This window comes from Neovison vison, chromosome 1 (assembly GCF_020171115.1).
Source record: "Neovison vison isolate M4711 chromosome 1, ASM_NN_V1, whole genome shotgun sequence".
Taxonomy (NCBI): Eukaryota; Metazoa; Chordata; class Mammalia; order Carnivora; family Mustelidae; genus Neogale; species Neogale vison.
Genome location: NC_058091.1, coordinates 81,197,165 through 81,214,467, shown reverse-complemented (window position 1 = coordinate 81,214,467; position 17,303 = coordinate 81,197,165). Strand labels below are relative to the sequence as shown.

At 39.6% G+C, this 17,303-nt stretch overlaps 2 protein-coding genes across 3 annotated transcripts in view; one reads left to right on the top strand and one right to left on the bottom strand.

Annotated features, from left to right (window-relative positions):
- MCM9 (minichromosome maintenance 9 homologous recombination repair factor) overlaps positions 1 to 17,303 on the bottom strand; it is a 91,774-nt gene that overhangs the window by 54,402 nt on the left and 20,069 nt on the right. The window lies entirely within an intron of this gene.
- On the top strand, positions 2,322 to 14,595 carry ASF1A (anti-silencing function 1A histone chaperone). The gene is made up of 4 exons (XM_044249900.1): positions 2,322 to 2,789; positions 8,487 to 8,602; positions 12,903 to 13,079; positions 14,202 to 14,595. The coding sequence occupies exons 1-4, from the start codon at positions 2,681 to 2,683 to the stop codon at positions 14,412 to 14,414; spliced, it is 615 nt and encodes a 204-aa protein (XP_044105835.1). The 5' UTR covers positions 2,322 to 2,680; the 3' UTR covers positions 14,415 to 14,595.

Sequence of the window (17,303 nt, the reverse complement as noted above, 5' to 3'; positions counted from 1 at the left end):
AATTTTGGAGATTATGTTCTATGCAGCTCTCCATCACATGGGTCCCCTTGGGTACTTAGTAAATGAAGACACTCATGGTGCCTCATCAGTTGCAATATGGTTAGCTGCTTGAGTCACCAAAAAGTTGTCCAGCAAGAAATCTTATGGATTGTCTCAGAAACCAGTGACGCTTTTGCAATTTTTTTCCCTCCATGAGACACCAGCTCACTTTGAAACATGCCATGGCACATCTGGGAATCCCTCTGACCTTTCTTGTAAAGTACTGTCAATGGTGAGGAAAGAAACTATTGGAGAAAGTGCTCAAAGGCTCTTTAATGTTTTCAAGGAGCAATAATAAAAGAGTTAGGACAGGCAACATAAGAGGCCCAGAGCCAATACTTGCAGCTTTCAGTGGACTATTAAGGAGGGTCATTTCCCCCTTAAATACTATTGTTTCCCCCTTAAATACTATTGTATATGACATGTTAAACAAAAGGTTTAAAAGAAATAAGCCAAACTAGTGGTATCCAGGTTGATCTTTTCAGTTGAGGCATCAAGTTTCATGGAAGATGTATCTTATTATGACATACTTATGGTCAGACTGCAAAATACACTTTATTTTACCAAGCTTATAACGTCATTTTTATAAAGTAAATTAGAATCTCCTCTTAAAAGTGCCTGTGAAATCAGAAAACTGTATACACCATTCTCAAGGGAGTCATGTTTTCATCTTCAAAAGGCCATTTATCTTACATATCTAGTGTATCTTAACAGCATACAGCAATTAACACTTCATTTTGGCTAGTGTAAGAACCAGCAATATTAGGAGATAAGAGAGAATATAGTTTATCAGTTACAGTAATCTGCATCTATTACCACACTAAGATTCAGTCTATTGCACATAAAAAATTGGCCTTGAAGAAACTTTTCTGGTAGATCCTAGCTTACTGTTTAATTCATTGCCAATAAAATAAGAACCCCTGCTCTAAGTAGTTTTCCTAAATATGGGGAGGCCTAGTATTACCTGTGCCATATAAACTTTCTAAAGACCAGCAGATAAAAGAAATCACATCAACAGCAACCTACTTAAGTATGCACAATGCCCAAAGAATGACAACTCAAAATTCTGGGCACTATACTAAGAAACAACTCTTTCAGCACAGATGATACTTAAGAAATAATACTTTCTCTGAATTTAATTAGCCAAGGTCATTGGTTTCACCGAAAACAATGAAAGAAAAAAAATAATGGTTTATGAACAGCATGTATTAAAAGAAATCTTTATGACTCTCTTACTAGGTAAACAAATTGTTCAACAGCCCCACAAATGTGTTAAAACCTCTCCCTTTCCCCACAATGGTAGTCAAACAGCCTAAATGAATCCACATGAATGCCGATGAATCAAGCAGACTCCTCAAAACTTGTTTGTGGTGCCAAAAATTGTTACTAACGGTTTAGGTCGTAAATTTTTGAAAATCACATATCCTGGTATGCTGCTGTGTCTTTACTCTTCCTTTCCCTTTCTTATCGTATTTTTTGCCCTTTGGTTTCCTGACACTTCCATTTTCTCTTTTTATGTTCCTGTTACGCTCACCAAACAACAGAAACCTGGAGTGTAACTAATCACATCTCTAGCAATCTTTTTCTTATTCTAGGGCTTCTGAGATTAGAACGGGAGACCCAGGTGCTGCCCAAATATTACCTATTCAGATCTTCCAAGCAAAGTGTGCGTGGAAAAGCCTCTCTTCACCCTTCATTTTGTCTATTTAACTTAAGGCACTGTAGTGCCCAAACGCAGATATTGACCAAGAATTAGGTTTCCAAAATGGCTTTGCTCCTTTCGAGCTGGCATGAGGTCTATAAAACACAATTTATTTCCACTGCAACCAACCCTTCCCTCTACCCCAAATGTTACCCTGTACGGAGAGAGCTGAACCTAACCCCGTGTAGTCAACCGAATCACAGTTGCTAAATTGAGTAGGGAGACGGCATAGCCGTTGGACTGATGTAAAAAGAGCGTTAAAAGGAAAAAAAAAGAAGAGAAAAAACACACCCCAAGCAGAAACCACACGAAGCCAAAACCCGAGGGGCGGGCGTCGCCCACAATCCCGCCGTCCCGCCGCCTCGCCGGCCGCGAGCACGCCTCCTCGCCGCAGCCACGCCTCCTCCGACCCCCGCCCCGCCCCGCCGCGGCCACGCCCGACGTGAGGCGCGGGAGCCGCCGGGCCGGAGGCGGGGCCTGCGCCGCCCCTCCCCCCCGCCGCCGCCGCCGGCGGCCTCCGCGCGGGCCTCCCAGCCCGTATTCCACTCACTTTGTTCTCCGCCTTTGTCCTAATCCACACCAGCAGGTGGAGCCGCAGTTAAAGTTTCCGAGTCCATTCCGGGAGCGGGAGCCCATCTTGCTCGCCGCCGAGGCCCTCGCTGGAGGAGGAGGGTCAGAGCTCGGGTGCAGCCAATCGCGGGCAACGCTGCTAGTTATCAGAGCAGAATGGGCTGTAGTTTAGTGAAATAGGAAAGCTGCAAAACACTGTGGAGTGCTCCCGTGTAAATAAAAAGAGGAAAAAAAAGTTTCTCAAGTCGCCGCTGCACGACGTCGGGCAGGCGCCGGGGCGGGGGTCTGCGCTCTCCCGAGCGGCCGCGCGCTGGACTTTATTGTGCCGCAACAAGCCCCCGTTCCCATTGTTTGTGCTTTTTTCAAAATATGGCAAAGGTTCAGGTGAACAATGTAGTGGTGCTGGATAACCCTTCTCCTTTCTACAACCCGTTCCAGTTCGAGATCACCTTCGAGTGCATCGAGGACCTGTCTGAAGGTGAGTCGGGCGCCCGCCCGCCGCCGGGCTGTCAGTTGCGGGCTGCAGACGTTGAAAGTTTCCCGGGCCCGGCCTCGCGCGGGCGGCCGGTGCTCGGCGCCGGACGGGCGGCGGGCTCGGCTCTGCGGAGGGAAACTTGAAGTTGATGGACGACGGCCGCCGAGGCGCGCGCGGCGTTCGGCCGCAGCCGGGGCGCCTGCCGTGGCTCAACTTGCGAGGAACTTGTTCAAGCGGAGGTAGCCATGTTGTCAGCTTTGTCTGGCGGGCGGGCGGTTCGCGAGACCCGCACTCGCGCCCGCCGCGCCGGCCGGGGGTCGCGCCGGACTGGCCCCGCGCCGCGAACGGCCTCCGCGGCCCCGGCACGGAGGCTGGGAAGGGAGAGGCATGTGTGTGGTCGCGCCGGCGAGTTAGCAGCGGAGCCATCTTACCAAGAGTAGAGAATTGGGCCACCGACCCCGGCGTCACGACGCCTCCTCTCCGCGCCGCGGGTGACGAACACGGCGCCCCGCCTGCCCACCTTCCTGCCCCCGAGGGACAGGCAAATCCATTTTTAGAGCTTACGCCGGAGTTGCCCCACTCTCTGGCGTGGCCGTGCCCGGCCGCTCCGGGGAGGAAAGCGAGGCTGTCCTCACGCTGATTTCTGGCTTCCTGGACCAACCAACGGGGGAGGCGGGCGCAGGCTCGGCCCCTCGGCGCCGCGGGCCGGGCGCCGGCGCTCCCCGGGGACGACGGGTGCTCCCCCGCGGCACTCCCCGGCCGGCGCCCGGGATGCTCGGGGCGCCCGGGGATGCTGGCGCTCAGGCTCGCCCAGACCGGCGCGGACTCCTGTTCGTAAGGACGGAAACCACCTCTCCTCCCTCTCAGGAAAAAAAATACTACTAAGCTAGAAAGTTACATTTAACCCAAGAGCAGACATAAGTAAAACACCGAAATAATTTCCAGGACTTAATCACTCGCTTCTCAGTAGTCTGAGAGACTTTTCTTCAAGAACGTGTTGAAATCTAATTAAAATAACTCCACATCCAAACACCCTGAGCATAAAACACAAAAGTGGGCTAGGAAATAACAGGTAAAGTCCTGATAGCAATGCAAAGATTTCTACAATTTTTTCTAGGTTCGTTTGAAAGACTCCAAAGATATTTTTTTAAAGTGCAGTAATAAATATTTAGAAGGCTAAAACTTGCCACGGTTTTTATCTTTGCCCTTAGATTTTATTAATCCAGTGCTTTCCTTTTAAATTTGAGGAGAAAAAAATTCAACTTCATCAGTGATCATTTTACAGTTAAATAGCGGACATGCTTATTTGAAGTTATAAGTATGTTTAACAAAAATGCATTTAAAATTACGCTAATCATGGTTTATAAAGTATTTCACTTAAAAATTAGTTTTTAATCTCTGCAAAATATATTTTATGTAGGGTGTCAAAGTTTTCAGAATATAAAAGCAAGACCTGCTTATTGAAATAAACTTTTAAAAGTTGTACATACATTTATAAAGTAACAGTCCTCTGTACTCAGATGGTTTCCACCATCACCTGTAATTAACACTTTAATCTGTGCTCTTCCAAGAAGTATTAATGCATACATAAGACATATATGCATATATGTGTCTTATGTGTATGCCATATTTTAAAAGACAGTTCATTTATTAAACTAATTTCTATTAGGCCACTGATAATAAAATTAAAGGGGATTTTTCTTATTACTCTGAAACCATTTGATTACTTTCCCAGAGTACTACTATAATCATTTAAGCTACCAGGTCAATTTTTCATACCCAACAGTAAGTTTTCCTTTTTATTGCCAACTATATATAAAAATGGGCAAATGCAAGAGAAACCACTTGATCAGTCCATTCCAACATACTATATGATTTAAGCTTTACAAGTTCTTCAAATTATAGGTATTTCTAAAATGAGGCCTTGCATTTTTTAAGAGCCAGTTTTGGACAAGGATGATAGATGATTTAGGATGTTACAGGGCTTTGACATTGCATGGTTGAAACCCACCATTCATTTAGAATTGTTCCCATTTTTAACTGGCATCTATTCAGAACTTAGCTGAATCATGTCAGAGTTTTATGATACTAGTATCAACAATATACTTACTTACACTTTTACACCTCTTCCTAGGGCATCTATACTGGTTATTTAGCATTTTTCAAAAGAGTTTAAGCTGAGTCATACTGAAGCTGCAAAGGAATCTTTCAAAAAGGTGCCATGCTTGTGTACTCCACCTAGAGGCTATGTGGATTAAGGAAATTAGTTTATTTAGCAAAAGCTTATAAGTTCCATACTTTTATATTGCAGTTCTTTAAAAAAAAAAAAAAATCTATACTTAAAATGAAACTACAGAATATTCTGAAGAGAAATTTTCACTTCATGATTTTGTCTTAAAATTTCCAAGCCAGAGGTTGGCCACCATTTTAAAAACATGCTTAAACTTGATAGGAGACCCAGGATGTGTTTGATCTGATGGTCCCCAAACTTGTACAAGTTTTGATTGACCTTCATGCTAATCTTTGGCCCTCTGGAAACTGTTGATTCTTGGTTTCTCTAACAAAATGGAGCCATTAAGTTGATCATTATCAATAATTCTAAGCTACTGTCAGCTAAACCCTTACAGTGAACCAGAATTGAACATGGTGTTTCGTCTTTTTAAACTTCAGGCTTGTTCTAATTCCCAAAGATTACATACTTTACACTCACCACATACCTTACCAAGTACGGTAATTAGTTTAAAATTCCCTTGGTGACTTCCCTCACTTCCAACCATAATTGCAAATACTTGCAGTTGGGGTTACCATGATTAAGTGAAACAATTAGTTAACTTTTTAAATAAATGAATAAACCCCAACAGATAACGTGTGTATTTGATTCTATCCCTTCTCTTCCTTTGTATACAGGGGACAGGGGGATGAAAGGAGAGTTTTAAAAAAAAAAGAATAAGAATAAAACAACTGATGCTAATTTATAAATAAATTACTGAGCATTTTAAAGTCAGTAGCTACAGCAAGGATCTCATTAGCATAAAAATTAAGGTACAGGTGTTCACTGAGTTACAGCCTGTGCTCCTTAAGGTAGATTATCTTTCCATGGCCTCTGTCTGCACCCATCTCCCTCCACAACCCCCCACACCCAGTTAAGTTCCTTTATCCCACTATTCATTTGAGAGCCAGAAACAGAAGAATTATTTCCTAGTTTTGGTTTTGGAAGGAGCCCAGGCTTTGAAGTTGCTGAAAACAACTTGGGTTCTGATTCTTCGGTTTGGTGAATTTGGGTAAATTACTTAGCTTCTTGGGGACTCAGCTTCCTTGTTTGCCTAATAGTATAATTAAATCTATATGATAAAGCTGGTGAGATTTAAATAACGGTGAAATTGACAAGACCAATGCCCAGCACAGAGTAGGTATTTTATAAGTATATAATTCTTGACTCATGTTCCTATACCAGACCACAAATGCCTTATACTAATTACAAAGCCAAGAGGACTATGTATATTCGTACAAATAAATACATATGAAATGAACAAAATACAAAAACTGCAGGTAACAATTACCAGACTTACCCTCAATTGGCAAATTTAGTAGGTTTTACACTCCTGTTGTAAGTTTGTCCACTTAGCTTCTGTATTTCCTACATCATTGATACCTATCTAGTAGATATCTCAAACTTAACATGTCCAAAACTAATTCCTGGTTGTTTTTAATCCCTATTCCTTGCAAAAAAAGGTGACTGACTCTTCCTGCCTTTATCTTCAAGATTTATCCAGAGCGTGACTGCTTCTCATCCCCATGGCTACATGTGGTCCAAGCTACCATCAGTTCTTGGCCTCAGTTGTTAAAAATATCCACCTGTTTCTTCCCTCATTATCTTACAGTCCATGCTGAACGCAGGATCCACAATGATCCTTCTAAGATGAAAGCTGGATCATGTTATCTTTCCAATCAGAACCCTCCCAATGGCTTCCCATGCTACTTATAAAAGAAGTCTTCAATGGCGGCCTTTAAAACTTTGCATAATCTGGCCATGCCCCTCACACTCAATCTGATGGTCAGTTTTTTCCCCCTTTATTCAGTTTGCACCAACCCTGATCTCCTTGCTTTTTCTTTTTTTTTTAAGATTTTATTTCTTTGACAGAGAAATCACAAACTGGCAGAGAGGAAGCAGGCAGAGGGAGAAGGGAGGCAGGCTTCCTGCTGAGCAGAGAGCCCGATGTGGGGGTGATCCCAGGACCCTGAGATCATGACCTGAGCCGAAGGCAGAGGCTCAACCCACTGAGCCACCCATGCGCTCCTACTCCTTGCTTTTTCTTGAGCAAGCTAAGCATGCGCCTACTTCTAAATATTTGCTATTCCTTCTAACTAAATACCCATATTGCTTCTTCATCTTTTAATCTTCATCAGCAAATAAATGATCTTGTGAGATGAGAGATGCAGGGAACTTGCATCTGGAAATGTGCTAGAAGATGGAAATATAAGTGGGCTAGGACAGAGCCATGAAGTACCTCATAGGTCCTCAGAAAATGACTGCTTTCTTAGTAAGAGAATAGACCTAAAGGAGCTTCAGTAAACTGCAGTTTATCATACAATATGAATAAGTAGTACCTATTACTATTTCTCTTCTCTCTTTAGGGAACAAAAATACATACACAGTCACACAAAAATGGCAATACCACAGCAGCACTAAGTAGATTTTCAGTGTGTGACCTAGAAACACCCCTCTGGGAGTGCTGCCATGGCCTTGGTGTAGTGAATCCAAGAGGCAGGCTGCACAGTGCTAAACACCTTAGGAGGACCAGAAGGTCTCAGAGGTGATCTGTATTTGCAATGGTCTTCCTCCCCCTTCTAAAGAGGCGGCAGCTCCTTTGAACGAGCAGTAGCTTTACTCATCTCTGGGTTCTTGTAGCAGAGCACTCTGTAAAAGGTGCTCAATGAAAGCTGAATTACATATAACAATGGCATAAAATGTCTTGGGTTGCACTTTAGTGTATCTTCCTCTTACTCGCGTCTGTTCCCACCATCCGTACTCCTTATCAAGTGGTTATAAGGATCCCTGGTTTCCTCACCTACGATATAAAGTGGTGCAGTGAGGTAAAAAACCCAACTGTGGCCCCTTTCACAGTTGATGAGCTGAAGCCCCTTATTTCTGAGCCACAAGGGAAGTTGGCTAATAATGATTTCCCCACTTTGGAGCTATTTAATAATCTGGATCTGTGCAACATAATATGGGGCAGCCCTTCCAAAGCGTGCTTAGTATTAGTAGCTTGTTAAAAGATGACATAGGTAAAAAGTGTGTGTGGGGGGGGGAGTGTTCCATAGCCGAACAAACTTGGGAAATGCTGGATTAATGTTACTGGTGTTCTTTACTGAAGAAGTCTCACAACACGTACTCTGCCAGTGTGCTTTAGGAGTCCTCAACAGAAGGCTGTAGCATTTCCCAGTTTTGGGCCATGTTGTTTTGTTTGCTAGGAGCCCTGCCCAGGGACTAGTGTTTCACAAAAGAACATTTTGAGCAAGTTTCTGGTAAGAAATAGAAGAATTTCATAAGGAGCAATTCAGTGCCTTCCTGGATTTTCTGCCATGAGAAGCCAATTTTAGCAGCCAGTAAATGGCTTAAGTGGGCATTAGAAGGGTCTTTGATGCCATCTCATAATGTAATTACTGAATATGAAATAACGTTTTGGTTTTTAACCCTAGACTTGGAATGGAAAATTATCTATGTGGGCTCTGCAGAAAGTGAAGAATACGACCAAGTTTTAGACTCTGTTTTAGTGGGCCCTGTTCCCGCAGGAAGGCATATGTTTGTATTTCAGGTAAGACTATTCTTGGTAAATATATATGCCAAATACATTTCTAAACTCTAATCTCATGGTCCTTATCCATTTCCTTGTCGGTTAAATACTCTATTTCTGCTGTATTCACTTTTTATCTGCTTCTGTTCTGCTGTGAGAGGTTGGCGCGCCGTCTACTCCAGAGTGTGCACAGAACTCAGTAAAGCTCCCAGTGTCCTGGCACATGCGGTGTTTAATTTGGGGTTCTGCCTGTGAATAGTCCTATAGTACCAGACTTTCAGGGGGGCTGGCCAGCAGCCCAATATAGGGATCCAAGTCATACTACAACTGGCATAGTTAGTATAGTAATATGCATCTTCAGTTTATGGTTTCAGCCAATTAGGAGTAATGATCACAAGAAAAACAACTTTCTTTCATCATAATCAGTAATTGAGCTAGGTTAATAAATAGATAGAGAGCTACTGCATAAACTTGAATCATTGGAATTAAGGTCCAGTGGTTTACTAAAGCATCTAATTTATACATAGTATAGAGGATTACTGTTACAAATCTGCTGCTCTGTTTATTATTTGTTAGGGGAAATTCTAATACAAATTATGTTCTCAGGTATCACTGACAGTATTTGGGTCTGTGCCAAGGCTTTAGACACTGTCTTCTGTATTCAAAGTGTTACTTCTTTTAATCCATGTTAAATTGTTGTATAAAGCTATTCAGTCACTTCTGATTATCCATGCTTATTAGGAGATATTTGTAAGTAGCCCAAAGAGTAGCCATAGGTTGAAAACAAAACAAAAAACCACTTCACTTTGTTGCAAGTATTTCTACAAGAGTCCCCATTAGTTAAGTAGAACCCACTGAAAAGACTTCATCCAGAAAGAAAATTAACTCTTCCTATCCCTGACCTCCCCCATCTTTTTTTTTTTTTTTTTTTTTCATTTCATAGAAGGGACCAATTTAAGTGACTACTGTTGGTCAGCTAATCCCATCAGATATGGGCCAAGAATTATAAACATATGGTATCTCGGTCTCCTAGCCTTAGTGCCTTTTATTAAAAGCCAACAAGTAATTTACTATGTTTAAACAAATGGCTAAATAAAGCTCAGATATATTAGTTCAAATCTACTGATTAAAAGTGCTGTTAAGCCGAGTTCGGTGAGTGCATAACCTTGGTGAAAGATGTGGGTACTAGAGAATGTGCAGAGGGAACCAATGCAATTACAGACCTTCTTCAGATCCTGGCTCCGTTGCTTATTAAACACGTGCGCCTTTAGACAGGCTCCCTAGCGTCAGTTAGTCACTCTATAGCCGTCTATAAAATGGGGATAATACCTAACCTCATTAGAATGTTAGGAGGATTAAATGAGGAATAAAGTAGTTAAATGCTATCACTGACAAATAATGCCCTACTTCTATTATTAGAACTAAATTTTTATTCTCTTAAATTCTTGAAATTGTTACATAAAAGCAGCAGTATTTGCTTTAACCCACAAGCTTGGAAAACCCATACATCACTGATGATAATTCATAATGTGGTAAGAAACTTGGATTGACAGGTAGTGATACCCCTTTTTATGCTACCATAAAACCTGCAAATAAATCCCTTGGCTTTGAAACAAACCCTTAAATGACTTTTCTCTGTGTTTATGTTGTTAAGAACACTCTTAAGCTTTTGGCTTGGAGTGAATAATTTATTCAAAAATATTTCCCTCCAGTGATTTTCCAGTAGTTTTACATTGGTATCAGTGTTCGTGTTGCCAAAAAGGACAGAGAAAGAAGCATGCGATTTAAATCAGATGGTCAGCCTGTACATTTACAGAATTCACCATGATCAGCGAAAAGGGACTAAAATACAGTTTTTGTCTTGTACTTTAAACAGACTGTCACAGTATTCTCCTGGTCTGCCATGAATAAACATATCTTTCACCTGAGCGTGTCAAAGCCTAGCAGGAAGATGTCCAGACATTTGCCTAGTACTGCTGGTTGAAGTTAAAAATCTGTACCTATCACTTTATCCTAAGTGATCTGAGAGGCCTATGGGTTTTTCTACTTGAATATGAATTTGCTGAAGTTGAATCCTTTAGCAAAAAAAATTTAAAACACAAGCATGGCTAGTACCAGTCTACTGAGGAGATGGGAAGCACTGTGAGGGGAAGGTTTCCATAGTAGTACTGAATTGCTTCTTTTTCCCATTCTCCACTCATTTCCAGGACATTAGAATCTCTTTGGGTAACCTGGAAGTAACTAGACCCCTCTGCGGGGAAGGGGGCACACAGGATCTTTAAGACAAACAGTATATTCTCAGGACAGGCCCTTAGTCCCCCTGCCAATCTCTCTCAAATTAGTCAGATTACTTCATGTCAGGAATTAAGTTAGAATAAATTTCAAAATACTAAGTATATACTGAGTGCCCAGAGCTATGCCAGACATGAGATTATAAAGATGAACTGGATAGAACTTCTGCTCAGTCCAGGCAAAGACTGAAGGGTAAACATATCTATTTAGGTTACTGGACATACATTAATAGATGGGTGTCAAGTAATTTTAAGTGCAAAAACAGAATATAATTAATTCTACCTTCTGAATCAGAAAGGGGTTTACTGGGGTCACCTGGGTGGTTTGGTTGGTGAAGTGTCCGACTTGATCTCAGCTCAGGTCTTGCTTTCAGGGTTTTGAGTTCAGGCCCTGTGCTGGGCTCCACACTGGGCATGGGGCCAATGGGCTTCACTAAGGATATATTTCATACAAATTTAGAAAGATGAATTTTGTAGGATGTTAGGGAAGAAACTTACGGTCAAAAGAACAGTATGTGCAAGGCACAGAGGCATGAAAGATTACCACTGCATTTTAAAGAACTCTGTCTAATCCTAGAACAAGAGTAAGAGGTGTAGAATTAAAGGGAGTGTGAATGGTTGAAGACAAATTGTAAAGGGCCTTATAAATGAAGTTAAAGATCAGATTTTTATCTCTGAAATGGGAATAATCATCTGGAGTTTTTTAAACAGGTAAAGGAATAGGAATGGATCTTTGCCTAGCTAATGTTGGCAGTAGTACAAACAGCAAGTGAGCTGGAAGATTCCAGTTAGAAAGTTATTCCAGTATTCCAGATAAGACATGAAGACGTGAACTGAATCTTCAGAGATGAGAAATGTTGCAACAGGCTGGATAGGGGAGGTAGGGAAGAGAGGGTACTGAAATTTTTAGCCCATGTCAGTGTTTTAGCCTAGATGGATATTGTGTGCCTTTTTGTGTCATCTGCATGTGGTAGGTACACAATAATTATTGTCTTTAATGATAATGGCTTGATAGAGAATGTCAGCCGGGGGTGTTGCTAAGCTATAGCACTGGCTAAAGTGTTCACCCAGGCACAGGGATGTTCTTTAGTGTCCTGGCAAGAGCTGGCTGATCTGCTGGGATGAGCTCCATCCCTTCAGCACTCAGAATGGCTGCCTCAGGTCACAATCCCATGCCTCACTGTCACTGCGCATCAGCCCAGGCCTCCTCCTCACCAGTCTCCTTAGTGCCTCTCCCACTGCCATGGATGGAACCCTAGCCTTTGCCCATGCTGTTTGCCTTCTCTAGCTCACTTGCTTCACCTTCTGCATTCCTCAAGATTCAGCAGCTCGATTCAAAACATCATTAGGTATATCTTCTTAAACCAATCTTTACCTTGGTTCTATTTCCGTAGTATGTGTGGTTTAAAAGTACACTATATTTTAGTGGCTATCAAAGTCATTCACAATAGATGATTAATATTTCTGAAAATCTGCTATAGAGCTACTTCTATCCCATTTTCAGTCTTATGTTAATTTACTATTAGAATATTTGTGCAAGGGTGGGAGAGTGGGTGTGAGAATATGTGTCCTGAGTGTAAGAGAGAAACCAGTATAATAAACATTTGCTGCCAGCAGGCTGTGTGGAGATCATTGAATATTTACTAATTTAGGTTTAAAAATTATGATTGGAAATTATGACTAGAATCAACTAGACTATTGGCTTGTTTGCTGTATTTTATAAGAAGTTTTATAATTGAGTATTGTATAATCCCATATGAACTACCATACGGTCGGACTAGATTTATCTTCCTATAAAAGTAGTGAGGTTTTCAGGTGCCCAGAGTAATTAGCTATACTGTGGAGAAATATTTGAACTATATTTTCTGACTATAAGTCAATCTCAAAAATGAGCATTTGCCTTCCCAGTATGATTTCCAAGTTTTTGTTGTTTTGCCCTTAACTGACGGTGCTGAAGGTAACCAAAATGCGTCTCGCTTGCAGTTAACAGCCTTTTATGATGTGTTTCTTTTCTTTTTAAATTATTGTAGGCTGATGCACCTAATCCAGGACTCATTCCAGATGCAGATGCAGTAGGTGTAACAGTTGTGCTAATTACATGCACCTATCGAGGTCAAGAATTTATTAGAGTTGGCTATTATGTAAATAATGAATATACTGAGACAGAACTAAGGGAAAATCCACCAGTAAAACCAGACTTTTCTAAGGTAATGACGATTCCTTTTTCATTACTTTTACTATACTCTTTTTTAAAGTAGATGCCATTTCATAGTATATTATGAAAATAGCTTGGAGACAAAATAAATTTGACGTCCTTGTGCCAAATGGGCACACTAACTGTTCCATTTCCATACTTGACCTCAGACCCTACCTCCTGATGAATCATTAGTAATTAATGTTGGTCAGGCACTTTCAGAGTCTCTTCTAGTTTAGAAAGTTGAAAGTGCCTCCTCTAAGAGATAGTAGTTTACAACTTTCTCTACGGCATTTCCCGTACATATGTATTAGAGATGAAACCAAAGGTCTTGGAGTATCTCTGGTTTTGGAAAATAGCTTCTGAGTGAGAAGCTGAAACCTGTGCTTCAGAATTACAGAGTCTCAGAAATACTTCCTATTTTATGATTTTTTTCATTGGGACCTGACAGTTTAGTAACTGGTGACTTATGCGAGATTGAACATAACACTCCCATCTGCCTGAGCATGCAAAAAAAATTACATGGGAGTAGAATGGAATGTTCTTTCTGATAATGAGGCTGGAATATTTAATCCTGGTATGGGACCCTCCAGTGATTCAATGTATTAGTTAACTATAGGGCACCTTGTATGGCAAAAACAAAAAACTAGAATACTTTCTGAGAATGAACCATAATAATTAAAAGGTATGAAACCACTTATAATGAGAGTTGATATTTGGGGTAATTTTTATTTTCTTTGGAAATATTACTGAAGAGACACCGTATCAACCTAAAAAGCATACTAATTAGATAAAGCATCCTGTGAAGAATCCACCCTCAAGAAAGAAGAGATTGTCTCCCTTTTAAGAAACAGAAGTATAGAAGGGTTAGATATGTTGTTGTTTAGTAAGAGATCTGGATGAATTCCTTCAGATCCTTCATTTCCTCTCCATTAGTCTAAAATTTTTTTTTTTTTGCTGTAGCCCTAGTCCTTGTGTATTAGTTATGTTTAAGGTGCTTTACTAAATTTTATGCCTTTGTATGAATTTTAGCCCTTTAGCAGTACTGATACAAAGAACCATTTGATTAAGCTCCTACTCATGTATATTTAACTTTCTTAATGTTGTCTGTTTATATATGTCCTTCTTCCTTTAGCTTCAAAGGAACATTTTGGCATCTAATCCCAGAGTTACAAGATTCCACATTAATTGGGAAGATAACACAGAAAAACTGGAAGATGCAGAGAGCAGTAATCCAAATCTACAATCACTTCTTTCAACAGATGCATTACCTTCAGCATCAAAGGGATGGTCCACATCAGAAAACTCACTAAATGTCATGTTAGAATCCCATATGGACTGCATGTGACCACCTGCCATCCCTTTAGTACAAATTAAGCTATAAAAACACACAGAACTATTTGAAATTCCGTAAGTACATAGTCAAGACACAATGTGAAGAATTTGTTTAAAAACATCCTGTAGAAAGTTTATAAGAAAACCAGTATTTGAGCAAATTGTGGAATATAAATACAACTATTTTTAAGTAATTTTTTTCTCTAATGTGTTATTTTATTTGTTCTGAAACTAATCTGATTAAAGCATATATATTATTTTCTTCTCTGCTATATGTAATTAAAGCACTTATAAAGAAAAATATAAACCATTAGACCAGGTTGTAAAGCTGTCTTAGCCTTTTGGACAATAATCTTTGGACCACTATTTTACTGGCCTTCAGAAGAAGAAACTTCCGACTTCAACTAAAATGTTTCTTTCTGTGATAAATAGTTTGGCTTAATGTGAGGGGCAAATTTCCATTCTTTTTTGTCAATGCCCTTAAAGAAGGGATTTGAAGTCCACTATATGCTACCACGAACTTTAGGACCTGATTTTCTAGGCCACCTTGAAGCCTCTTATGGCAACTATTACACGGAATGTTAGACAGCATTCAGTTTGGTTTCTAAGATAATAACAAATGTGGTTAATTGTTCTTAAGGTCCTTTGTTTTATAACCATTTAGGACATCCGAATACTCCTTGAATCATCCATCATTTCTACCCAGTGACTTCAGCATGTCAAGAGCAGACATAAACGCGCTAAGTTTAAGAACAGGATATTATAATGACTTAGATCTATTCATGAGATTTATAAAAATACAATGAACTTAACCCTTCAAAATTAACTTGATTATCTGTTGTTGACAGTGTTTATTAAAAAAAAAGAAAGTGGATTTGGGAAGGTGTATTTAGCTTTATCATAATAGATGAGTCACTATTTTGGAAAAATACCTATTTTCACACATGTGGTACTCTTCTCCATATCCCTTGACACTCATGCAGAATAAGATTAGGCATATTTGTGGTTGACATATTTTAGATAGCCTTTCCAGATAAGTTTTTAAAAAGTAATCTTGGAAAGGAATCCATTAACTAAGTGGGCCAAAAGGTTCTTTTTCTTTGATGAGAGCTAGGTCCTTCCTCAAAGTTTCCTGTGCTTCATTAAATTAAGTGTAGAATATTCTCATTACTCTTGCTGCTAAGCAAGACATTAGCCATATGATACAGTTATGCAGTGCCTTTATATCTAAAACTTTTATACTGCACTTTTTAAAGCTTTTATTTTGAGGAAGGGAAAAGGGCATTTTGTCTGAATGTGGAATTTAAGTTGTATATATTTCCTGTCATTCTAAAAAAAGAACTTGTGAAGGAAAATTTTGCTAAATGTTAAACTTTGAAATTTAATATACCACATTATCAAAATACTGTCCACTAACTAGTTCATAGATTTTAAAAATAAAATACATCCAGCTGTTAAAACCATATGAAGAAAATTTCATTTTTGTCTATTTGCAATTAAAGGAAAATGTTAAAATATTAAAATGAAAATAAAAGTAAAATTTCCAACAAAGAGCTCAGTGATTAATATAACAAGATATGGGCTTGTTAGAAATAAAGCATATATAAAGCCAAATTACCAAATAAAGCAATTTACTGCTGAGTTTTTATTCCGACTAATTATAGTGACTGATTTGTATTAATACCAAGAGTTAGGTTTTTACATCAATTTGTAAACAGCTAATTTTCACAAAAGGTTAAGACTTACGTTTTAAGTCTTCTTTCAGAATTTTTATGATTCTGTAAGATTTAGAACTCCAACTATAGCACAGTGGTTTTATTTCCCCCGCGTTTAGCTTCATTTAGAGACACTATATGAAGTATAGCTAAAATGTTTGGAACCGTTTTTTCCTTTTTGATCATAGTAAATAGTTCTTTCATGAAAAGATAAATATGAACCAATTACTTACACCACAGAAGAAAGAAGCAAGTAGGCTGGAGGGAATGAGGATATCAATTGAGCTAGAAATCTGAGGAGCATGCATGCACTTGTTCACTTACAACCTTCTATAACCTTAGGCTTCCATGTGGTCTTATTGTTTGGTTTTAAGATTTGGGGTTTCTAATTTTACCAAGGAAGTCTATGGAAGCAATTTTTGAAATCCCTAATTTTTTAATCCCTGATACATATAAAAAAGTATATGACTCTGAAACACAAGTATTTATATGTTAATTGTTATGAAAATGTATCCATATAGTGCATCTTTATTGTTGCAGTATATTCTGGTATCTTTTATTGTATTTCATTTTTAAAGTGCTGGTTTTGACTCCCTGAACTGGCATTTATGACTCTAAGGGACTGTGATACGCAGTTTAAAGAAAGGCTAGTCTGGCCTTTTGAATAGATGAGACTTAGCAATAACTTTTCTTTCATTCTAAAATTTATATTCCCCGTAACTGTCTTTTGGAGTATGATCTTGATGCTTTAAAAAAAGAGAAAAGTGCTAGGACAGTGAATCAGCAGCCATTCACTTGAAAACTGTCCAAATATTCTGAAATTACTGGTAGCCCACCAGATAGCCTGGATGCATTTCTTGGCCCTCCATATAGTTAACTTACGAAACACTGCACATAATTACTTGGCAAACGCTTTTATTTGATTGTTACCGGCATCACTTTATAAAGAACTCTAGAACCCTGGGTCATAAGAATTTTTAAATGCACATAAAGTGTTCTTTATATATTCTTGTTTACTACCCTTCCAGTATGCTGAACCTTGAGTTGCCTCTCCATTCACAAATCCCTTCTCATCAATGCTTAATGTACTATTCAGTTATATTTCAAAATCGAAAAACCCCTTAGAATGGGGCTTTCCTCATGTAGGACCATTAATGCAGCATTTGCTGCTTTATGAGAAGTTTTAT

Excerpts from the sequence above, each read along its gene's own strand:
- ASF1A (XM_044249900.1), top strand. The coding sequence starts at position 2,681 with ATGGCAAAGGTTCAGGTGAACAATGTAGTGGTGCTGGATAACCCTTCT. Across the intron at positions 8,603-12,902 it reads GGCATATGTTTGTATTTCAG|GCTGATGCACCTAATCCAGG; the intron begins GTAAGACTATTC and ends AAATTATTGTAG. Across the intron at positions 13,080-14,201 it reads TAAAACCAGACTTTTCTAAG|CTTCAAAGGAACATTTTGGC; the intron begins GTAATGACGATT and ends TTCTTCCTTTAG.